The sequence below is a fragment of the Barbatula barbatula genome (assembly GCF_947034865.1).
Source record: "Barbatula barbatula genome assembly, chromosome: 10".
Classification (NCBI taxonomy): domain Eukaryota; kingdom Metazoa; phylum Chordata; class Actinopteri; order Cypriniformes; family Nemacheilidae; genus Barbatula; species Barbatula barbatula.
In genome coordinates, this window is record NC_136773.1 from 17,722,573 (window position 1) to 17,747,549 (window position 24,977).

Below are 24,977 nucleotides of genomic sequence, written 5' to 3' on the forward strand. Positions count from 1 at the left end.
TAAAAATGTGTGTCCAAGAATTTAATTCATTAGAAAGAACAGTCCTGCGTACATTGTTAACTATCAATCCAGAAGGGTTCTAAAGATATCACAAATATGCATTTTTTGTGTTTTTAGTTACTCGAATTAAATAATGGAAAAATCTACTCCAATAAATTGTCATTGGATATAGATTATACAAATTACATGAAGTATAGTGTTACAGAATTGAGCAATGAATGTTTTACTGTGAGGCCCAAGCCTTTAGTCAACAGTGGCCCATAGACTGTCATTGTTTTCCATTGTAGTGATTTAATGCAGGGGGAAACATTTTTTGCTTTTTTTAACCCATTTTTGTATTTTCTTAAAGGAAATGGACACAGTGTCACGTTTAAACGCAGGCAGAGAGATCTATTGTGAAGTATGTTTATAACACAGTTTTCAGTGATGTTAAGAAACAAATTTAGAAATCCCATCACTTTTCTTCCTTTGGGGGTTTCCATATTGACGTGATGTAGTCTGGGTTGACAGATGGTGTTTTTACTCATTTTTTTGTGGGGTTCAAGAGGGTGGGGGCTTGGAATGTCCCACTCATGTGTCTTGACTGGGTCTTCTGTACTTCTGGCCTTTGTTACAACAACTTGAAAAACTGTATCGACAAGTGATTACGCCAAAAGAGAGATCTTAGGTACCACCAAACAAGAGGGGTATTGTGGTCATAGACAATACCATCCTACGCGCAAGTGCGCGCCATGCGCGTTGTTCACCCTACCAATCCATTGTCCATTGTGTTGCCAACAGATTTGAGGCCGTCCAGAACCGAAATAACTTTTTGTCAAGAAATTACCAAATAACGATTGTGCAAACACTGTAACCCGCGCAGAACCACATTAAATGTGATCAATGTATCCGTAATGCGTGTGTGTGAATAAGGTTTGAATGGACAAATGCGCAATGGGTCTTGGTGAAGTGATGCTTGGCTTCTGGTTCTTATGACCGATGCGCAAAACCTGTCGCTGATGGATCCGAAAAGCGTTTTCGGGTGGTAACTTTGCGGTACCTCGCACTCCTTTATAAACCTACATGCACTGAAGTCCAGATGACTCAAACGTGTTGCTTGCATTCCAGTCACCGACGAGTTAACTTTAGCGGACCGAAAAGTGAAAGTAACGACACTGACGCGCATCACTCAGCGTGTTGATCTTGCTACTTCGCACACAAGGCTTTGGTGGGCGCTATTATGGCGACTTAAACCTGGAGGTAATGTAAAGACAAGGGAGTTTCCACGTCAATTGGGTGGACATTGCATTGAAAAGGCGCGGATTTACAACTCCACTCAGTATTTCTGCATGCCCGCAAGTGTCCACGATCGTATCTTGAAGGCACACGGTTGCAGTTGGCTGAAAGTGTCGTGCTGACGGTGAGAAATCCTGGGACATCGCAGCTAAAGGTTTGTGGCTTTCATGTTGTCGTTGCTCTGTTGAATCGCGTGCGCTGCTTACATTGTCATTAGTGAAATAGGGATTTTAACGCGTGAAGTATTTCTAATCCAAATGTGCTCTAAAATTGATTTAAGGCATTACTGTACAGCTGCTTTTATAACATTAACGTTTAATCTTAGATCACAAAACGTGATGACATGTGGAATAATGTGAAATGATAAAATGAACATTTTGTTGCGTTTGCCGCACGTTTGAATTTGGCTACTTTCGCTGCATTCACAATAGATCACAGCTTTTCAGTTTATCATATCCAGCTATAGAACAGGTATTGTCAACTTTTGAGCATTTGTAATTAATTGTAGCAAGATCCTTACAAATAACCGACATGATACAAAAAAACTAGAAGCCTACGAATTGTAGCATGCAACCTTTCGCGGCGGACATCAAATCTTTTTGATCGGACTTTAATCTCTGGAGTTGGGTGTATAAAAGATAAATGGCCGATCAAATAATTACTAGAAACATGTAGACACGTGGGTCAAAACAAAGTTATTTGGCCTACTAGGCTACTAATACTACGCGTTCTGGCACGGGTCCTGAATCGCACATGTGATTTTCCTTCAGACCGGAAAGTCCGACCGTTCTTTTATAAATATGCAATGGCCTTCACATTTTTCGTATCGAACTTAATAAAATCTACTGAAATGAATGATACTTCTGGTAAAGATAACAAAACGATTTTTATTATAAGACGGACATACTGTTCCAATTACTCATCACATGCTCGCGGATGCTAGTCACTTGATGTCCGTATTATTTTATTCCCTTTCGAAAGAAAAAAAAACATCTGGATCTTATTGACCCAGATGCAGAATCAAAACATTATTAATAGTCCCACAGAGCCTGTGTCACCTTTACAACTTTCATATAGCTTTGTGCATTATAATCAGATGTTATTTTTGCATCCTTTAAAAGGGTAGTTCACCCTCAAGATTTTAAATGTTGTCTTCATTTAATCACCCTCACCTGTATACATTACTTTGTTTTGTTGAACACAAAGACAGATATAGCAATTTTAAATTCTTTGACTACCTTAGGAACATTTATTGTATTGTATTTTTCTGTGTTCATCAGATAAAATAAAGTTATACAGTTTTGGAACAACTAGGTGAACTTTCCCTTTAATGCACACTGTGATTTTAGTTCAGTGTTATTTATTTTTTTCCAACAAGAGAACTACAAAGTGGCAGTTGTTTGTGCGTAAACTTGTGTATCCATGAGGACAAGAACTAGGCTTATAATTGACTTTCAATTTACAATCTAACTGATGTGAGGATTCATCCACTGTCTTTCTACAGAAGAGGAATTTACTGGAATCCAAAGCCGTCTGTGCCGGGGCCCCATTACAGTGCAAAAGCGGAGAGTATAAGCAGAACCATGGTACAGTCTGAATGTCGGCTCCTCAGGAGGCTGTTGGGTAAGTCTAGTGATTCAGTCCACGAAACGCTATAATGTGAGGGTGCATGTCACTATAACATTAAAGACCATCTGTGCTGTGTTCCAACCCGTGTTGTCACACATTATTACTTATTGTGCTGTGAGAAATATATTTATTTTCATTTCTCAGAATGAAATCTGGCAAATTCTACTCCAAATCTTAGGAACTGTGATGAACGGTGTGGGAAATTTGTGTGTAATGGAGATACATCTTTGCAGTGTCTCAGTAAGATATAATATGATTGATTACTTCCTCAGTTAAATGGACAGAGACATTTGTGCTCTTACACAAATACCAGCAGTTCCGATACGCACAGCGGAAATTTATGTGGTTGATTTACGTAAGATTAGTCAACAAATTGTGAAGAGATGCAAATGAGAAAAGACTGAAATGTTTTTCAGAAGTGTGTGGTCTAAACATCTGCATATTTGGTCACCTTCTGTCTTCTGAAATGAGTGTTAGGCTAAACATGCGGTTGAGGAGAGCTATATGAATATAGATATAATAAGAATAATAATCACAGACATTTGCATATTTTAAATATAAAGGCTATTCAAAAATGAAAATTAAGAAGAAGGCTAAAGGGCTCAGAGACTGTTTATGTCACCACTTCCTGTGCTGGGTGAAGTGAGACACAGCAAACAAATGCATGAGGTAAAAGAGAGGGCAAGGAGGGGATACCAAACCATAGAAGCCAAAGTTAGCCAAAAGGTGTGGGTTGAGGCTGGAGACTATCCTCAATCCTTTAGCCCTCAGAAATTTGTTTCGTGGACTTTGCTGACTGCCAGTCTCTGCGTATCTGCCTTTAGTGAAGCTGAACCACAGAGGCCATCCGCACAATGACCCACAGCAAAGTGACATGACGGCGGTTCCTTGTCTTCCCCTACTGGTAAAATAGATACAGGATCAGTCTGGGATATAACCCCAGCTTTATAACCTCAATTAGTCTACTTCCGTTTGACTTTATCTTATAGAAGATAATACACATTATCTCAAGGTTATAAAAGCTTTCGGTCACATTACAGTATAGACACGTGGAGTAAATAATAGTGCAAAACATGTAAATGTTCTTCCAATTATTGTTCTTTTTAAGAGGATGGGGAGGAATCAAAAGACATTTTGAGATGTATGATTTTTTTTGTTTTGTTTTTCGCAGTGGTGAATAATATGTGTTTAACAAAATGCGTACATTTTAGTTTTCCATGCAACTCTGTGGTTGAGATGGTTTGTTAAGATGTCCAACCGTTCACACATCTATCTATGTTTCTTTAAAGAGACGGTTGCTGTAACCTGCATAAAATGTTTTTTAATATAACAAGTCAAATGTTTCTGCCAAGAGAATGAATCGACTCAATCTTTAACCCCATTATTTTCTCCTCCTTTCCCCTCTAGGTTTTATTTGTTTATTACCAATGTGCATGAGCACGTCATCAGAGCTCTGTGTATCTGTGAGGACATTAAAAGACAGCTTGAACTCAAGTCTGAGGAGACGTTTTATGGTAAACGGATGCATAATACCAGTTGTATAGCCTTTCAGTTATATTTATTGAGCACTGATGAGACAAATGGCATATCATTAAAAGGTTTTACATTTGATTTTTACAGAAAATGAACTTTCCCATTAACTATACAATTCAAGTGCATTATGAAGAGGTGTTCAGGCTACGCAACATCAGTAAACTGGTAAGTAGTCTTACTCATTTCTGTCTCATGTTTTAAAGCCCCACTTTCCACACTACTCATGCTCTTTTTTCTTGTTTGTCACCAAGACCCAGGGGCTTAAGTTGGTGACTAAATTTACAGTCAAATTTGAGTTTTGGGGTGCAGACGCATTTGGTTATACAGTTAAAAAAAGTCTAAATAATTGTATCATGATCAATAGCTACTTTTTAATTGTGGTTAAGATGACTCTGTGGCCATTGACCTAAAAATGACCCATGTTCAGATAACAATTTACTATAATTTAACTTTTCAATTAGGTCAAACATTTTCCTCATTATTGCTTTCTTTCTCCTCATCTCTTCTGTATAATATCTGATTTATTTATCTTTTAATGTTCTTTTCTTCAGAACAATGAAGAGGACCCGCCAGCGCTTAGAGATCTCCAGGAATTGTGGCTCTACGCTAGTCAGAAGGGTATATCAAAGGTTTTAAGGGTGCTGCCAGAGAGACACCCAACACGCCTTAAATACCTTTCCAATCTGGAGATTCTCTTCAGAAACTTTGAGGCACTATATAACCAACTGCATCCGAAAGACGAGGTAAGAACAATGATGTCATTTCTGCTCACTTCCTAGCAGCACATTTTTCATTCATTCAAATCATTTCATAGCCATCCACTTTGATATCACACAGCCAGGTTTCCATCTCCTTTATAAAAAGTATGTTTGCATTGCTGTTTATAAAAAAAAAACTCTGTAATGGATTTGGCACTTGTCTTAAGTAACTTGGTAAGCCTGGTTGTGTTGTTTTTGTACTGTTTTTACATAATATTTCAAAAATGTCCTGGTTTTTGTACATGTGTCAAAGCAGAGAGAACCACCAGAGAGCATACAAAACATCTGGGATAATATGGGGGTCCATGGACTTAGATCTGTTACACCCAAGTCAATACTGGACAACTGTTATCGGACCATGCTCTGTCTTTTCAAAGACTGCTTCACAGAAGAAAGCAGTGATTACTGTAAGTAAAGATTGCAGAGCTTAACAATATATTGATTGAATCCAGAAGGCTCTGTGCATTTAATAGTGCTTTTTATAAGATTTCATACTGTAAAAACAGAACATCCTTGAGGCACCATTTGGGATTTCTCAGCTCAAGAACTATGTAGGGAATGTTTAGTACTTTTATATACTACAGAAACTCTTTACACATTTTAAAGTGTGTAAAGCCTTTCCTTTATGTTTGAGCAAGTTAAGTTACTTCAGAAAACCTATGGGAGGACATTTTCACTTTTACATTTGTATGTTTTTACAATTACACTTTTATAGTGTACATTTAAAAATTGTATAAATATTCTTAAATCAAAATCTAATACATTTTACACTTGTTTTATGGCCCACATTGAGTCAATTAAACTTACAACAAGAAAACTTGTTTTTATAAACAAGTTTTTTTGGTTTTGTTTTTTGGCACTACTGGTACTCACTTAGTCATTTGGGATTTGAGGTAAGAATGTCAAAGTTGATCTAATGATTTCTACCACTAGGAAAGTTTTGGGAAATTTGGGAGGCCAGCCGCAAAAACAATTCTTCCAGTTTTTTTTTGTTGATAACCTCACCCTCCCCAACCACAAAATGTATCCATACAGTAGCAGAGGACCGGAAACTCTTGCTGTTTGTTGATGCGTGCCTGTGGTCGACCACCAGCCTTTGAGAAAGAAAAAAATGTAAATGGATTGAATCAAAGTCTTTATCCCCTCCATAATAAATGAGATGGTGGCATGATTCAGGCTTTGTCTGAGGTTGTCTGAAGGACGTAACGCATTTTAAAAAACTCCACATGTCTTGACTAGTCTGAACGTGCCTGACCTTTTCCTCCCACCAGTTATTCTTTGTCTTTATCAGTTTGATTGAGATTCCTCCGTGCATGAGTATTAACGCTAATGTCCTTTAAAGAATTTTTTTTCGACTCAACTTCATCTAATGTTCTTCCTTGAATTAGCATGTGATCATTTATCTATGCTGTTTCTAGATTGTATCCCCAACTGGAGAAAAGGGAAGAAAACAACCTAGCAGCAAATCCAAGCGGATCAATTCCTGTCGTCATATTTCTGGTGTCGGTGGTTTGTGTAGTGACACGCAGCGTGTTCACCCCTTGTCCTAGTGAAGTAACTGACTGCCTCCACCTGCGTATAACCCAGATGAAAAAAGCAGCATCCTTCACGTCACTTGGAAGACACTCCGCTGACCCTGCAGCTATTGCGCTCCATCATTCAAAAATATACCTCCATATCCTCATCCATCCATCTGCCCACCCGCCGATTACGTGTTTCCGTACTTCTGCAGTATTTTGCGAATATATGACCTTGTATGCACTGTGTGTGTGCTCGGTGGAAAGCTGGCTTGGCTCCGCTGTAGCATTTTCTATTGGTATTTTAAGTCATTGCCACTGTGACTTAAATTGTTGAGGAAAATAAATCTAGTGTTTTAGCTGTATGCCGAAACATTGTTTTCATGTGCAAAGTTAAGATGTTCTTGAATACGTTTAGGTAGGATGTATAAATAAGGTACTTTTGTACATGTATAATTTGCATGCAAATGCTGTGCCGACTGCTGGCTTTGTCGGCATTGTAGCTTTTTCTCAAGAGGCTCTTTTGTGCTTTACTGCTGGTTCAATATTGAGAGATTGTGCCGACGTGTTATTAAATGTCCTTATATAAAGCTTTTAAAGTGACCAGGGGGGTTTGATATGAGATTCGCGTATGTTTTATATACACAGATTTTAATCGAGGTTATTTATTTGGAGTCCTGCCACGGAATGTCCTGAAAATGTTGTAACATGGCCTGGAAAATAAACCACTCACTATCACCCCCTCGTGTTCAGATGTGTTATTTCATATGAATCGTTTGTTTTAAATATTGTTTCGTTTCTCTATAAATACCATTGAAGGAGACAACTAGGGGTTGTTTCACTATTACGAGCGCATCTTGTAGACTTCCATTGTGTTAAGCTAATCATTTGACACCCTTATCCATAAAACAAACATGTAAAATAAAACACCTAAACAAAGTACAATATACAATGTTAGTTAAAGTACTATAAGCATGTTTTGTGAACTGTAAAAGTTAGAATTAACAAAACGGATTTAATCGAAAAACAAAAAACGATGTATGCGAGTGCATTTAGCAAATGTCCTTCAAACACATGCTTGGTTAAACGTCACACACACATTAAAACATAAAGGGTAACGTGAAATTGACATACACGTACAATACTGCCCGCATTCCACGTGGTTTCATAAAAGTAGGCGTTTCCGTTCCCAAAATTGTCCTACTGTACGTGCCGTACTTTAGATCTTCAGCTTCCTGTTTTCATTTGTCCCAATGCATCATACGATGGAGGCGTTCCTTACGTCTTAGTTCACGGCGATACGAAGCTTAATTGTTATAAACGCTTATCCAAACTCCGCGCAATGTCCTCCACCGGCGGTATTCAGATCCCCAGCCGGCTGCCTTTGCTGTGTACTCATGATGGAGTGCTTTTACCCGGCTCGACCGTGAGAGTTAGCGTGGATACGGCGAGAAACATGCAGTTAGTGAAGAGCAGACTGCTGAAGGGCACCTCGCTGAAAAGCACCATCATCGGGGTTATTCCCAACACCAGAGACCCCGAGCACGACAGCGATGAGCTGCCGTCATTACACAGGTGGGTCAGTGATGTCAGATGCCGTCAAACCAGCTGCAAGATAACTGTCTTACAACTACAGTGTCATTGACTTTCTTTTGAAACTGTATTTGTAATTTCCTGCAGCTCAGTACATTTACGATAATATTAAAATCATAAACATTTTGTGAAAAGGTTATTTCTGGGTTTGGTTTCAAAATTAGATAACTCAAAAATCATGTTTTTTATTGTGCATTCCAATTCATATCAATCAAACTGCATTTGGTTGGTTTTTGTCTAAGCCATGATAACTAAAAAATACAGCTAACACACTAAAACAAAATAAAAAACATGATTTTTTTTTTTAATCCGTTACATCCCTCTTTAAACACACATTTGTTTATCAACCTCTCTGAAAGATGTCAGACAGTAAACATTGTGTATTTATCATTTTTATGGATAATGTTAAAAATGTCAAGAGTAACCAAAACGTGTTTATTCTGTACATGCTTGAGAGTTTGCATTCTAGAAGAATCGTTTGTGCAGTAGACGGACTTTAACCTTTAGAGTTTGCCATGCTGTCAGTTCAGCAGTTGTGTTTTAAAGGGACAGTTCACCCAAAAACATTTATTCGACCTCAAGTTGTTTCGAACCAGCATGCATTTCTTTGTTCTATTGAACACAAAAGAAGATATTTGGAAGAATGTTTGTAACCGATCAGTTTTGAGGCCCACTTGACTTCCATGGTTTTCTACATCATTCTAGTCTACTATAACATTGCGAAAAAACGTGTAAATTGATCGGGGTGAATTGAAGCCACCATTAAAATGCTTCTAGTCTGATTTTTCTCACTTGCAAGACTACAGTATCATTGTACTTCTATGTTCAATTCATAAAAAAAAAAAAAATGTATACACTGATTAAAATATGCAATATGCAGAGGCACTTCAGCTCCCTCTTGTGGATGTGCAATAATTGCGATGTTATGAAATCATCCCGGTGAGTCCAAACAATGGCGATGATATGATTATTTGTTAATCATTACAGCCCTATTCTAAATACCTTCTTCATGTTCGACAGAACAAATGTATAAAGGTTTATAAGAACTTGATGGTGAGTAAATTATGACAGAATTCTCATTTTTGGGTAAACTATCCCTTTAGCACACATATCTCATGCAACATTTTCTGAGAATTTATTATTTTTAAATCAATCTGCATTAATTTGCATGCTTACACATGAATTTGAATATTGCAGGTTAAATAGTAATTCCATATTAATTAATTCACATGTGGTATACTGTACATATATTTTGCATATCAAGTCATCAATAACAAAAAGCTAAACATTCTCATAACTATATAAACAATTTTATTATAAAGCGTAACAAGACATATCAATGGAAACTAACAGACAAGGACTAAACGCAACAAAACCTTTGTAATGTAATGCTATGTTTCCACAGTATTGGCACAGCTGGACTGGCGGTGCAGGTAGTGGGCAGTAACTGGCCGAAACCACACTACACGCTGCTCATTACAGGTCTATGTCGCTTTCGTGTGACCCAGCTGATAAGGGAAAGGCCCTTTCCTGTGGCCGAGGTGGAACAACTTGACAAACTGGAGCAGTACGCAGAGGGATATCAAGCAGATACTGATCTAGGGGAACTGTCACAGAGGTTCTACCACGCTGCTGTACAGGTCAGACAGTTGTTTGTGTGTAATGTTGTGATGTGTTCTGTAAAATGTTTTGCTGGGACATTGTTTTCATGTACTTTTTATACATTTGGTGACTTACGGTGGATTGAAGCTATATATTTGATCAGTATAAAGTATGTTTTACCTGGGAATGCCTACCATTTAAGCTAGGAACACATTATGTACTGTAGTTATGGTGGAGCTTGACTTCTGCTTGGTTGGTTGTGCAACTCAAAAGTTCAAAGTCATATTTGAGTTTCCAATGTTGCAGGGGACTCTCTAAACTGGGAGCAATAAACATTAATGCATTCCCGAAACAGCGTTTAAATTAAATATTTATTTAATTCCTCTTCTAGCACCAATCATCTGCACAGACTCATGCCGTGTGATGTTTCATTGCCTAACAGCTCTTAATGGAATCTAAAAAACTTGCCCTCTGACCTCTCCTTGTTTAGCTGGTTGGGATGTTGGACATGTCAGTGCCTGTGGTGGCTAAACTGAAACGGATGTTGGAGAGTTTGCCTAGAGAAACCCTGCCTGATGTCTTTGCCTCCATGATCCGCACTTCCAACAAAGAGAAACTGCAGGTTCACCAGAAATAAGTGTTTTATTGTGCATGCAAGAATCTTTATGTTTCCATACCAAACCATGGCGTTATAGTGAACAGCCTTCTTGAACTAAAGTTTGTTTTAAAATATTTCTTGAATGTGCTGTTGTCAGGTGCTGGATGCCTTAGATTTAGAGGAACGGTTTAAGAAGGCTCTTCCTCTGCTCACCAGACAAATTGAGGTACTCAAGCTGTTGCAGAAGACCCGTAAACTGAGACCTGATGATGACAAGAGAGTAGGCTGACATCTGTTCTATCCTCATCTGTCACCTCCACCAAACCTTAGCCTCCTTGTCTTATACACATTTCTTTATCTTCATCTTAGGTGCTGTCCATCCGTAAAGGCGGTGTGTTCCCTGGCCGTCAGTTCTCTCCGGAGGAGGACGGGGACGATGAGGATGGTGATGATATGGCTTCACTGGAGAGGAAGGTTAAAGCTGCATCCATGTCAGAGGCTGCCCTGCGTGTGTGTCTGAAGGAGCTCAGGCGGTATTTACTGGTTTAATCTTAACAGTAGATATGTTGCTGTATAATTTTTCTGAGGCTGACACTGTTTTACTATACACGCTGGACAGCAAGGATGCTTGACCAACTCACGTTTACATTTTCAGGCTGGAACATTAGGCTGTGATTATTATCTTAAGTAATGAGACAATGAATCATTTCTTAAATGATTATTTCTTAAATAATTTATTAAAAAAACATATCTCAAAGATGAATCGTAATCAATGAAAAAATATTTTGTTATGTGAAACAAAATCTTTAATTTTGGCACCCCCTTGTGTGCATTTTTATATTGCACTTTTTTGTGTGCCCCTGGACAGGCATCTTGGACAATAGAATTCATACTAAACAGAAAAGTCAGTAAACAAAAACACATCGTATTAACCAAATCAAGAGGTTTCAGAGGAAAAGTTTTTCTGCCGAGCTTGGTATTGAACTTTGGTTTCCACTCTGTAAATCTGCTTTAAATAAACTTATATTGTTAATGAGATGGTCCACCCAAAAAACCTAAATTCTGAAAATTACTCATCCTCAAGTTGTTCCAAACCTCTTTACATTTCTTTGTTTGGTTGTACACAAATATATTTGGATTAATGTTAGCAATTGAGATTTCTGGTGCCCCATTTACTACCATGGTAGGAATTATAAGTATTTTTTTTTTGTTCTTTAAAACTTTTGCCTTCCCCAAACTCTCAGTTGCTAACATTCTTCTAAACATCTTTCTTTGTGTTCAGCAGAACAAAGACATTTGTACAGGTTGGAACTGCTTGGTAATTCATGACAGAATTTTCTTTTTTTTAGTGGAGTGTCCCTTTAGAAGCGCTATGCAAATACATCTGGCTTTGTTAACCATTAAATTGTCAGTGCAAGTGTAAGTATGGGTTCTTGTAGAACAGGGCTAACACTTCATTTCTGATGACAATATATGACCTTTGTGTAGATTAAAAAAGATGCCACAGTCTATGCCAGAGTATGCGCTCACCCGCAACTACCTGGAGATGATGATTGAACTTCCCTGGAGCAAGAGCACCACAGGTCAGAAAGATCTTATCAGTTAACGCTATTACTTTGGAGAAATGTATTTGTATGTATGCATTTTTAATTTTTTTGGAAGAAGTTTTGGCATATTTTTAATGACTCCACCATTAAACGATTCTATGAAATTTTACTTTTAGCAATTACATTGTTATTTGAAAACATTTCTAATTGGTGTAGCTTGAAATGTTTGCTAGTATTGTGCAAATAATCTGAAATATCTGAAAATGATTCTCACAGCCATTATATATTCAGTATTCAATAATAAATTCAATATTCACTTGTGAAAAGTACAAAAATATATATTATAATTGTATTATGTTCTGGCTAAACCACCAGAGGGCGACACATCTACATTTACCAAGCCAGTGAATTCACAAATTAATTTCTGGAGTGACTTGAGCTGTTTAGATGTTTTATTTCCCATGGTCACACGAGGACTCTTAAAACTATACTTGAACACATTTTCATGCACAGCATGTTAGGACGCATTAAAAATACCCATATATTCTTTCATGATTATCTTTTTTTCCTATGATTGCAGCTATTTTTATTTACAGACCCAACACCACACACACACATGTGCACAGATAGATTTTTGACTGTCCTAAGTTAACATGTCTTTTTGAAATATGATCTCGGACTGTCCATGGAAAGGAGGACCAGACGCACATGTATACAATTCCATGCATACCTCTGTAGTTCCCTTGCTAGATGTGTAACAGACCTTGAGGCTGGAATTCTGCCGAGAAAATTTCACGAGTATAAAGTACTTTGTACCCGTGTTTGAATTCACTTGTGGAACGGTATAAGATGAAAATTGATTTAGTGGTTTGGATCAGCCTGGGAATACACGGGTCTGCGTTCATGGGAATACTGTAAATGCAGAATAGACATTGCATGATTTGTGAGAACCTTAAAGAAAATTCCGGTTTAAGTTTTCTTTATGGGACAGCTGCTGTTTATGGGTCTGTGTCTTGTTATATGATATAAAGGAGATGCATATGTCTCTGATAATCTACAGGCAATCCTTTCTAAATCTATACAACATGCCTGGAATCAGAAGCTTCAGGGGTCGGTGCTTTATTTCTTAAGTTACAGTAGATGACAGTACAATTACAGTAAAGAAACATTCGATTTTGGAAATGGTGTATGCGTTTATGTACTAAGTAGTGTTGTTTTATGGTAAGCATCACTATACTGTATATACCTGCTCCGTTCAGATTGCTTGGACATCAGGGCAGCACGGGTACTTTTGGATAGTGATCACTATGCCATGGAGAAGCTGAAGAGGAGGGTGTTAGAGTATCTGGCTGTCCGACAGCTCAAGAGTTCCCTTAAGGGTCCCATACTGTGTTTTGTGGGACCCCCTGGTGTGGGAAAGACCAGCGTTGGCCGCTCTATCGCCCGCACATTGGGCCGAGAGTTCCAACGCATTGCCTTGGGAGGAGTCTGCGACCAGTCTGACATACGGGGCCACAGGTGAGACTTCATTATAGGAAACAAAGCTATATTGTATATTAAAACTAGCTCTAGGTTGCCAAATATTTTCCTGCCGTGCTAAACATCTGTGACCCAAACCCAGATTTTACTGCAAATGACGACTCACACGATATGATTCAGCCATGTGAAACTCAATATAACCATTCAAAAAAATGTTTGTCATTAAATGGTGAGTTCTAACCAACATGTGCGCAGACGCACCAAATTGAGGTATCAGACTATGACAAACCTCCCAAAGAGACGTGACGTAGTGCATCGAATAATAAACCCCAAGTCCTCTTTGATGTTCCCCTCTGATGTCTTGTCTCTATAGAAACTACAAGGCGATAACACCACAACACCCTGCAGGCCGGGGCAAGCCTCCGTGCTCTCTGATTGGCTCATGTAAAAACGTCCCGCTCATGCACATGGACAGATTGTGTCCTTAGGACAAACGGCTCGTAGAAGCTTTTCCCACACACTTGTCTCCTCATTACACGTCTCTTTAAAAGAGCAAGGATTAGTTTACTGTCGTATACCTTAGGAAGTCTTTCAACCCCTAATGACTGTCATTGAAGCACATGTCACTCTTGTCTGTCTTCATATCCTGCCTCGGTGTCAATTCATTGGGAGAAAATGCTGTTAATCTTGTTTAAATGTTGTCAAGATTATGTCAAATAACACCAATCCCATCATTTGCACTCGAGCCCAAATTCGCGGCACACCTATGCCGGTTCACAGTTTTTTAATACCCGAATGAGGCGTTAAAATAAAACTGAAATAGATGCTTATTCGTCCACAAATAAGGTTTAAAATTAGACCATTGAGCGGCAGGAAAGCTTTACAGCCACCTTGCAATGTTCAGTGATACTCTCAATGTCAGTAAGAACATTTCAAAACAATCGCACTTTAAGTCGAATTTGAAGTTGATGAAAAGCAGATTTGTTGCTCTTTTCATGTTTCTTTTCCATTTGCCCATGTGAGGTCTGATACAAATCTTGGGTCACGTTCCATGTTTTGTTTTTCATCTTTTATCGTTCTCTCTTTCTTCCATTTTTCCATATCTCGCTCTCATCTCCACACGTCTGCCATCTCAGGCGCACGTACGTCGGTAGCATGCCTGGCCGCATCATAAATGGACTGAAAACTGTTGGTGTAAACAATCCTGTCTTTTTACTGGACGAGGTGGACAAATTGGGGAAGAGCCTGCAGGGAGACCCTGCTGCCGCCCTGCTGGAGGTGAGGAAAATTACACATCCATAACATTCAGCAATTTAAAAAATGTATGCAAATACAGTGTATTGAGATATATTGGCCAGGACAGGACACTATGTTCCTGTGGTGTTTTACATTAAATCTAATAGTTAAGCTTGTGGGGGGTATATTTAAAATATTTATATGACTTTCCATTGTGCTGAACAATGTCTTTTGAATTGAGGCCATGTTTTGATGTGTGGTCTACAAGATTAGTTTGTACACTAGATTTGGTGGTGTGCATGCATACGCACATCTTTTTAAGAGTTGTTGACATTATAGGGACTACGGAGGGTGTAATCTCTATAATCATCATTGCATATGAAACTGAGTTACACTTTGTGCACGTATGCGTTTGAGCTTCTTTGTTTTCGCAGAGATAATATCCAGCGTGCACGCCGTGATGCAGAAGTTCTCAACATCTCAACATTTGTGATTCTTATCCTCTTATCTTGTGCCATGACACGCTTTTTCACAAATCTAGCAGAGAGAGAGAGAGCGAGAAATGCATCTTAGATTCTACATAACATTAGTGGTCTTTTATCACAAGATCGCCAGTAAAAACTGTCTGGGGAGTGGCCTTTAGCTCGTACTGTAAAGCATGTGACCTCTTTCATCGTGCATCAGATGGAAAGAGAAAGAGAGAGGCAGGTTAGAGGGCAGACATGACTCTGCAAGCTCAGCAGAAATCTCAGGGGGTAGCTCTGCAGAAGTGGAGAGTAAGAAAGCTTTAGTTAGTTAAACGTGCTGTCTTCGCATGCTTAATATGGTCAACTTGTCAAAAACGAGTTGCACATATTATGCAGTATTTCTGTGCTCGATACACTCGCCCAGCGTTCATACAGGTTTCGGAATGTTTTTTTTTGAACATGACAAATCGTTACGTAACAACTTTTCTTCAACATCGGAATCGTACTTCCGCTCAGTTGGTGTCATCCTTCTCTGATGATGTCAGTTTGATGGAATTGACAAAAGTTAAAGGGTAAGTTCACCCAAAAACGAAAATTCTGTCATCATTTACTCTCTTGTCATTTCAAACCTGTAGGACTTTCTTTCTTCCGCAGAACACAATAGAAGATATTTTGAAGAAAGTTGGTAACCGAACAGCACTAGAACTGACTCACTTCTATTGTATAGGCACAAAACCAATGCAAGCGAATGGGGTCCAGTTAACAACATTCTTCAAAATATCTCCTTTTGTGTTCTGTGAAAGAAAGTCATAAAGGTTTGAAATGACACGGGGATGAGTAAATGTTGACAGAATATTCATTTTTGGGTGAACTATCACTTTAACCCCTCTAGCTGGCAGTTTACTCTGAGTTGAGTTTCTTTAAATCCAATATATTTTATATTTTTTATGATATTCCATTTCATTTGGAAACTTTAGTGAAGTGTTATGATTCACTTTAATGAAGGTACTGATGTTTTGTCTATGATTCTAAGGAAAAGTACTGTTGCTATGGTTACCTCTTCAGACTAGTGTGATTATGTTTTCAAGCATCTTTTGGCGGCTGGTAAAAATAAGCATTCTGTCTAACTGTCTACGCATTCTGTGTAATCTTTTGTGGGCACTGTTATGGATTCTCAGAATTTACATGAGGACACCTGCTTAATCTGACATCATTTCTGATGCACAAATTGTCTCTCTCTGTAACTGTGGTCATTATCAGGTTCTGGACCCGGAGCAGAACCACAACTTCACTGATCATTACCTCAACGTGCCTTTTGATCTCTCGCAAGTCCTTTTTATCGCCACGGCCAACTCCACTGCGACCATCCCCCCTGCCTTGCTGGACAGAATGGAGGTCCTCCAGGTGCCAGGTCAGAGTTCAACAGTTTAAAACAGGGCAGCAGGATGTAGCATTGACGAAGTGACACTTTTTGTGATCTATTAGAGACACCATTTTAACTTTAACCCAATAAACTCAATCCCGTAACAGAGCAGATGCACTTAATTGCTTTGTTGTTATTCATGTCCTGAATATCAGCATGTGTGTCTCATTAGGCTACACCCAGGAAGAGAAGGTGGAAATCGCCCATCGGCACCTGATGCCTCATCAGCTGGACCAGCATGGACTGAGCTCACAACAGCTCCAGATCCCTCAGGACACCACATTGGAAATCATCAGCAAGTATGAATCCACACACACAATGTTCTGTACACTAAAGTGCTTTGATCTGATAACTCCGCCATTTGGGGAACAGGGGAAGACTGAAGAGTCCAGACGGGTAAATCAGGTCAATGGAAATCATTCAGAAATTATAATTAGAAAATAATATATGAATATTACTCTCACGCTGTAAACTGTATCCGTTGATTCTCTTACTCTCTTTCAAAACATTATCTTATATAAGGGGGGCCAAAGGTGTCTGCTCAAAGTTAGTAGGGGGTCATCAGGGCCCATCCATTAACTAATTCTACGAGGTGCTTATTTTCAGATGATTATGTGCGTAAATGCCCATCGGCCCAGCCCTGACGAGGGGGATGTGATTTGTGTGCGAATTTGTTTGTAGATACACGCGAGAGGCGGGCGTGCGGTCTTTGGAGAGGAAGATCGGGGCCATCTGTCGAGCTGTGGCTGTAAGGGTCGCTGAAGGTCATAAGGTCTCTAAAGAGGAGTCTCCAACTGAACAACGTCCAGGTATGAAACTCTTGCACATTATTGTGTAGGAATTACAGCATCTTACTCAGGCTTTGGTTTAGACTAGGACTGTCAAAGGATTAATTGTGATTAATCGTATCCAGAATAAAAGCAGAAGACGAAAAAGCTTAAAAACAATAAGTGTAATACTTTAATTGTTGTAAAAAAATATATATTTAATTTAATTGCATTTTTGTTTTTCTGAGCAAAAAATAAATATAATACATTTTCCCCTGATTTACAGAAGACGCCCTAAGTTTACACTTTAAAAATCTATCCTATGTGTTACTCATTTAAAGCACAATCAAATGTAATACGCACCCTTATTATTCTTTATATTTTAAGTCAGAATAAGCATGTTGTTTGAATTTGTATACAAATATCGTGTCACACTGAATAACAATGTAATGTAACCAAATATTGACATTTTATTCTCCAAAAACCTAGTTGAAATCATAAAGTAGACATTTATCTTACATTTAATGTGATTTCTATGAACACAAAATCACTTTTGTAAATTCTTGTGATGGGGACATTTTAACGTCTTTTACATGTCTGTGTACTGTGCATATTTATAAAAAAATACATACACACACATGCATATATTTAATATATTATAAATAAACATTTATATATACTTTTAATGATTGGTAAATGTAAATATTTCCTAAATACGTGTATGTTAACGTGTTAATAAATACAAAATGAATATGCACAGTGCACAGACATATATTAGGTAAACACAAACGTTTATTCTGGATGTGATTTATCGTGACTAATCATTTGACGGTTTAGACCTAATGTGGAGATTAAACTAATTCTTATAACCAAGTCATTTTAATTATTGGTTTTATACTTACATTTTACTAAAAGGGATAGTTTACCCAAAAAGGAAACTTCTGTCATCATTTACTCACCCTCAAGTTGTTCCAAACCTGCATACATTTCTTTGCTCTGCTGAGCACGAAGTAAAATATTTGGAAGGATTTTCAGTTCTAGGACGTCATTGACTACCATAGTAGTAAAATGGTTGTCGAAAGTGCCCCAGAACTGTTTGCTTACCGAAAGGGAGATATTTTGAAGAATGTAGGAAATCAAGGTTATCACAGAACATAAATTTGATAACAGTAAATAACTGTCCTTTTAAAGCCACACCCACAGCGAAATGTTATTGGTAGAAAATGTTTCTCCAAACACAAACAGAAGCAAATACACATACACACGCTTATTGTCCCAAAACTAGTTCCTCGCTTCACTTTTACAGGACAACACAAATCAGTCATCAATCTTTTTTAAGCACAAGCCCCCCTCGAGGTTCAGAGGAGGGTAAAGCGTGCTAACAGACGGCCTCAGACCCCACCACCCACCGGCCCCCACCCTCGTGTGTTTGCAGCTGCTCTTCTGGACAGCAGTAAAAGCATTGCCGGTTAACACAATCTGTTCATAGATTTACTTCAACTCTTTCTCTGTCCTGGCTAGCCCATATGTGAGGAGTGTGAAAGATTTAGAGAGACGAGGGTCAGGGGTTCTGGACTGCTCCCTCGTGGATGTGTCTATGTGTCCAGGAGGCATTATTGTCAGAATATAGCTTTCAAATGAGTATACGAGTGTTTTATACAGACCTCAGTCAATCTCGCTCTGTCTGCTATGCGCTGTAGCAGGTGTTGTTCTTAGTCTTAACATCATGACAGCTGTCGCGAGTGCATCCTGCTGTTGTCCTCTTTTTTGGTACATTCAGTTTTATAACTTTTGAGATGCAGGAATGTAGAAGAACGGGTTTAGTTATTTTATAAAAAGGAGTATTTTCAACTCTTTACATGGAATAGTTCACCCCCTCCAAAAAAAGTATTTGTTTCAGTCTCAAGTTGTTTCTTTGAAAAATGTTGAATGTTTTGGTTGCACTAAGGTTTTTTAACGTGCACCAATGCATCATGCATAACAAGAAAGAACATCTCAATAACAGAACATTGGTCAAAAATCATGCTTCACACAGCCTTAAACGTCATTGCACTTTCTTTCTTTGTTCTTCACCACATGGTCCTCCTCCTTTGCATGTCATTAACAGTCCAGACACATGACCACTGGTCAGCAAGGGCCATGTAAATAAAAGTGAGTGTTGCTAGAACACAAAACACTGTCAGAGAAAGACCCATTAGAAGTCCTCTGAAAGTAAATACACTCTAAAGCTCCTTTCTTTGTGTCATCACGACCACTCATCTTATTGTTGCGTCCCAAAATTAAAATAACACCTGCTCTCCCTCATAGCTGGACCCCTATGGCATCATTCTACATACCATAATTCTCCATTATTCCTTTTTCTATCTTGTTCTCCCCCTATGGCCATAATGTCTGTCACCGCCTTAGAAAAACAGTAAGATAGAAAAGTAATCAAAGGTGTACAGGCGCAATAATATTTGACTACATTTATTCCCTTTTGTAATTTACTTTTTTTGAATAATTTGATTCTATCACTGCCTGAATGGAGTTTATTAACTGTCAGTCACAGTGCTGATGTTATGTGATGTTTGCACTGCGTTTTCTAGCAGTTTTAGTGATATTATCAGCTTTCCACATTTCTTCACACTTCAGGTCAAGACAGCAAGGAAGACGATTCTGGGATTGGGGCTCCTCCAGACATGCCTATTGTTATTGATCACATCGCTCTCAAAGATATTCTTGGCCCACCGCTCTTTGAAATGGAGGTTAGTTTCAAATAAACGTCTGAAAGCTTCTTAAGGCTTTACAGGAAATGTTTCTGGAATTTACAGTGTGCACTTTAAGCTTCATCCCACCTTTGCGTATCAAGCTGATGAAAAAACAAGACACAAGCACCTCACAGTGTCCCAGGTTTCTATTAGAGGAGGTTTAAAAATGAACCAAATAAAAAAAACGGGATCAATTGCTGATTAAAGTGATGTGTGACATTCAGAAACCGTTAACATTTTTCCACATTTCTAGATTTATTGTGATCATTCTAGTCCAGTGTTATGTTGAATTTCAACTTAGCCAAACCTCAGGAGTGATAAAGTCATCCAACAGCAAATGTGAAATACTAAAAGCGTGACAACACACATAAAAACTGTGATGAAAATCCAATACATGTACCACAAATATTACTGTTGTATTGCTGAGAAGTTATGACCGTGTTTTCTTTGCAGTATTTGAGATTTGGAAAACTATATAGCATCGTTTCTGTTATTTTGACCTGTTTCTCTAGTTTTCAATTTCTGAAAATGAATGCAAGCTAAAAACTTGATAAATGATGTCAGTAGATCACAGAAGGAAACCAAAATGATAATTTAACCTCTCTCTCAATTTTTATCCGCGGCTTTAAGTTTGTAAAATACGTTTAAATTATACCACAATATATAAAGAAACTGAACATTTTATAAGTAACATAGATGTTTTATATTCTTTCTGGATAAAGAAAGCATCAACTTCTGAATGTGAACCCCAAACAAATCGCCTGTACTGAACCCTCCTGTTCTGTACAGCATTGTCAAATGACATTTTTATTTTCAGCACGGCCCTGCCTTTACTCACATAACATCCTTCATTTATTGACAAACCTTTAAGACTTCTGCCCTGCAGCCCAACGTGTGCTGTGGTGTGCAGTTCTGTCTCTCACTAACAGACTCATGCATTCCTGCCATGCCTATGGGGATAGGACAGGGAAAGGCCAGAGGCAGTGAGAGAAGACCCAGATACTGCTGAACTATCGCATCAGTCTTCTCCCTCAAAGCTTTGTGTTAGCAATCGACTTTCTACAGTTGGATTTAAAATAGCTTTAAGTCTCAGTTACTCAAGGGGAGCAAAATTGTGAAAAAGCAACATTATTTACTGTAGACAAAAGTTTTGGTTTCAAAACCTTTCTTGCGTGTGTATATACAGTCAGTGAAATAATTATTTGATCCCCTACCAACCAGCAAGAATTCCACAGATTAGTCCTGTCACTTTACAAAAGTACTCCTAAATCAGCTTGTTATGTATATAAAAGATGCCTGCCAATAGAATCTGTTTCTTCCATTTCAACCTCTCCACCACCATGGTCAAGACCAACTAGGTTTTAAAGGATGTCAGGGACAAGATTGTAGACCTGCACAAACCTTGAATAGGTCACAGACAGAAGCGTGGTGAGGAGGAGACAATTGTTGGTGCGATTATTTGGAAATAGAAAAAATACAAAATAACTATAACTTTCCCTTGATCTGGAGCTCCCTGCACGATTTCCCAAATGGGTTAAAGATTATCATGAGAAAGGTTAAAGATCTGCCCAGAACTACACGGAAGAAGGTTGTTAATGATTTCAAGACAGTTGGGACCACCGTTAGCAAGCAAACCATTGGTAACACGCTGAAAACCTGAAGCACTCGCATGGTGCCGAAGAAGGCCCGTCTGGCTCGGCTGAATTTTTACAAGGAACATCAAAGGCTTTGGAGAAAGTGCTGTGAGACCACAATTGACTCCTGTTTTTGGAAGGAGAGAAATGCTGACTATGACCCCAAGTACACCATCCCTACAGAGAAGCACTGAATTTGAAACATAATGCTTTAGGGATTTTTCGCAAGGATAACTTCACTGCATTTAGGGGCTGAGGGAAGAGCCCATGTACCGTAAAATCTTGGATGAGAACCTCCTCCCCTTTACTAGATCACTGAAGATGGGTCGTGGATGTACCTTTAACATGACAAAGACCCAAAACATATGGCCAAGACAACCAAAGAGTGGCTTAAGGAGAAACACATCAAATGTCCTAGACAGTCTCTAGACCCTATAGAAAATCTGCGGACTAAAATGTATCCAGACACATGTGCAAACCAGGTGACCAACTATCAGAAATGTCTGACCTCTGTGCTTGCCAACAAGGGTTTCTCCACCAAGTACAAAGTTTTGTTTTGCTCGGGGATCAAATTCTTATTTCGCTGACTGAAATGCAAATCAATTTATAACATTTTCCACTGATTTTTCTACCAGTTAAAATAAACCTACCATAAAAATGATAGACCCTTCATTTCTTTGTAAGCAGGCAAACCTTCAAAGTCAGCTAGGGATGAAATCATTATTTCCCTCACTTTATATGTAGGTATCAGAGCGGCTGACTCTACCGGGCGTGGCGGTAGGGCTGGCTTGGACTCCAATGGGTGGAGAGATCATGTTTGTGGAGGCCAGTCGTATGGAAGGGGAGGGGCAGCTGACCCTAACCGGACAGCTTGGAGATGTCATGAAAGAATCAGCCCATCTAGCTATCAGCTGGCTCCGCAGTAATGCCAAGACTTACAACCTTACTAATGGTGAGTTATAGACATTTTTACAATGGACAGTTTCAGCTCTGAATGCTGATTTGTCAAAAGCTCTGCACAATAAAGCATATTTGTGACTGGATCACCAACACAATGTTCCTATTCCTGCAAATTCACCCTTAGCTGGTCATCATATATTGAAACATCATTTGAATAAAGAATTCAAAATACTGAATATTTATTGTAGTAAACGTCAACTAAAGATCACTAAGGCACTAGAAGCTATTTGGTAAAAAACAGAATGCGGTACTTAAACACTCGCTCACTGATTTATTATAACATGTGTTTGTTGCAGGCAGCGCTGATCTTCTGGAGGGTACCGACATCCACTTACACTTCCCAGCAGGTTCCGTCACTAAGGATGGCCCCTCTGCTGGTGTTACCATAGTAACATGCCTGGCCTCACTGCTGAGCGGGAGGCTGGTGCGCTCTGATGTGGCCATGACTGGAGAGATCACTCTCAGAGGATTGGTACTCCCGGTTAGAAACACAAAACAGCTCTTTTACAATCAAACCTTCAAGCAGGCCCTTGTGAAACCTGTAGAACTTCTCTGCATGTCTGTACTGAAAAACCTGCACATCTGAGCAGAATAATATTTATATTATCAACATGCAATGTTATTGGAGATAGGATTTCTAGTATCTGTTGGATAAAGCACATTCTTATTTGCCAAACTGTTTGTAAATAAACATGTCGGGGGATACATCGATTTTGTAAGTGATAGTGATAAGAGAGTCAATTGTACAAAAATATCGCTTTTTGTTGACAGACTCTATGTGGACCTACATGTAGTTATAGTGGAAATTCCACACAGTTCATGTATTCTTTTAAATCCTATTTAGTCATGATTTAAAGGTCATTTTTCATTATTTATGTATTGTCTGAGCCAACAAGATGTATCTTCTCTCACTACAGGTCGGAGGTATAAAAGATAAAGTCTTGGCAGCTCACAGGGCCAATCTGAAACGAATTATCATCCCCAAGCGAAATGAGAAGGACTTGGTGGAGATACCTGCCCATGTGCGAGCTGACCTGGATTTTGTTTTGGCCAGCACTCTGGATGAAGTATTAAACGCAGCTTTCGATGGCGGGTTCCCCTCCGCTGTCAGTCATCCACAAGTTGCTAGCAAACTTTGAGGCAGTGGTTGCTAGATAAACTGATGCACAAAAACAGTTGTTTAAGACTTTTCTTTTCTAACACTCAATAGCACTTCTAGTCTGTGAATACAGGCCTTTTGTCAATGAATCAGATTAAAGCTATTCAGATCCTGTGTTCGTTTTCCTCTCATTTAATAACAGATGACAACAGGTGCTCTGTTGTGATTGTTAGTTTCATTTTGTTTGACAAAAGTTGACATCATATATTCACAGATTTTTTTGATCCGATTGTTAAATGTGAAGCGTAACAGGTTCAATAAAGCTAACATGATATTTTCATGATGCTTCGTGCACTTATTTTATTGTAATGCATTATGTGCAAATTGATTACGTATAATAAAGTTCTTGATCTCAATCTACAACATTGAGACACAAAGCACAGTATTGTTGATGTGGTCACACAATTTCTCCATTATGTTTAGGTAACACTTACACTTATCCCACAGTGTTTTTGTTACTTAATTCAGTTGTGCATTCATGTCAGTTCATTGTGCATAAATGTGTTAAAATGTTTTACATAGAATAACACAAACAATGTGTTAAAAATAATGTGTAAAAAAATTATATACTGTATATGTGTGTCTATTTTATTAAATATCCAACACTAAGTAACGCTAAACAAATGCCAAATACAGTCTTAATCTTAGAATGACATTAAAGGGCAAAGTTTTGTTATACTTGAAATGCTATGCTATTATAGTGTCTGACTTTGACAGCGCCACCTTGTCTTTTCAGTTTGTAGTTTTTAATAATAATAATTAGATGTGGTATGCTACGGAGCAAACGTTTGCTCTACATTAAAGAGAGCAATGCATTCTTGTTATATTAGACTTATACCTGAATGACCGCCGTGACCGGTAAACATAAAGTGTGTTTGAAAATGCTTTGTGATGGAGCTTAAACAGTTTCACTGAACCTGGTTGGTCACAGGGTTTGATGATGATCAAGCATTGGCAGAAAAAACGAAAGTTTCTGCATTAAATACAAATATTCACTATAAAGCCATTTGACTACAGTAATGACACAAGAGGAAGGTAATTTGCATTCTAGCA

At 38.5% G+C, this 24,977-nt stretch overlaps 2 protein-coding genes across 3 annotated transcripts; both read left to right on the forward strand.

Moving 5' to 3' along the window:
* Positions 1-860: 860 nt before the first annotated feature.
* Positions 861-7,449, forward strand: il34 (interleukin 34). 2 transcript variants are annotated; one of them, XM_079466573.1, is made up of 7 exons: positions 861-1,429; positions 2,780-2,898; positions 4,312-4,418; positions 4,525-4,602; positions 4,989-5,180; positions 5,449-5,602; positions 6,614-7,449. In XM_079466573.1, the coding sequence occupies exons 2-7, from the start codon at positions 2,859-2,861 to the stop codon at positions 6,652-6,654; spliced, it is 612 nt and encodes a 203-aa protein (XP_079322699.1). In that variant the 5' UTR covers positions 861-1,429; positions 2,780-2,858; the 3' UTR covers positions 6,655-7,449. The 2 variants fall into 2 exon arrangements, with proteins under 2 accessions (XP_079322699.1, XP_079322700.1); XM_079466574.1 differs by having other exon boundaries at positions 981-1,429; positions 5,452-5,602.
* Positions 7,450-7,939: 490 nt separating this feature from the next.
* Positions 7,940-24,541, forward strand: lonp2 (lon peptidase 2, peroxisomal). Its single transcript, XM_079465755.1, has 15 exons — positions 7,940-8,287; positions 9,711-9,945; positions 10,398-10,529; positions 10,663-10,785; positions 10,875-11,038; positions 11,994-12,088; positions 13,312-13,570; positions 14,668-14,809; positions 16,495-16,645; positions 16,830-16,956; positions 17,339-17,466; positions 20,056-20,168; positions 22,550-22,757; positions 23,062-23,246; positions 23,683-24,541. Exons 1-15 carry the CDS (start codon positions 8,055-8,057, stop codon positions 23,902-23,904), a joined length of 2,517 nt encoding a protein of 838 aa, XP_079321881.1. The 5' UTR covers positions 7,940-8,054; the 3' UTR covers positions 23,905-24,541.
* The last annotated feature ends 436 nt before the right edge of the window (positions 24,542-24,977 follow it).

Excerpts from the sequence above, each read along its gene's own strand:
- il34 (XM_079466573.1), top strand. The coding sequence starts at position 2,859 with ATGGTACAGTCTGAATGTCGGCTCCTCAGGAGGCTGTTGG. Across the intron at positions 5,181-5,448 it reads AACTGCATCCGAAAGACGAG|CAGAGAGAACCACCAGAGAG; the intron begins GTAAGAACAATG and ends CATGTGTCAAAG. Across the intron at positions 5,603-6,613 it reads AGAAGAAAGCAGTGATTACT|ATTGTATCCCCAACTGGAGA; the intron begins GTAAGTAAAGAT and ends TGCTGTTTCTAG.
- lonp2 (XM_079465755.1), top strand. The coding sequence starts at position 8,055 with ATGTCCTCCACCGGCGGTATTCAGATCCCCAGCCGGCTGCCTTTGCTG. Across the intron at positions 8,288-9,710 it reads GAGCTGCCGTCATTACACAG|TATTGGCACAGCTGGACTGG; the intron begins GTGGGTCAGTGA and ends ATGTTTCCACAG. Across the intron at positions 20,169-22,549 it reads CACCGCTCTTTGAAATGGAG|GTATCAGAGCGGCTGACTCT; the intron begins GTTAGTTTCAAA and ends CTTTATATGTAG.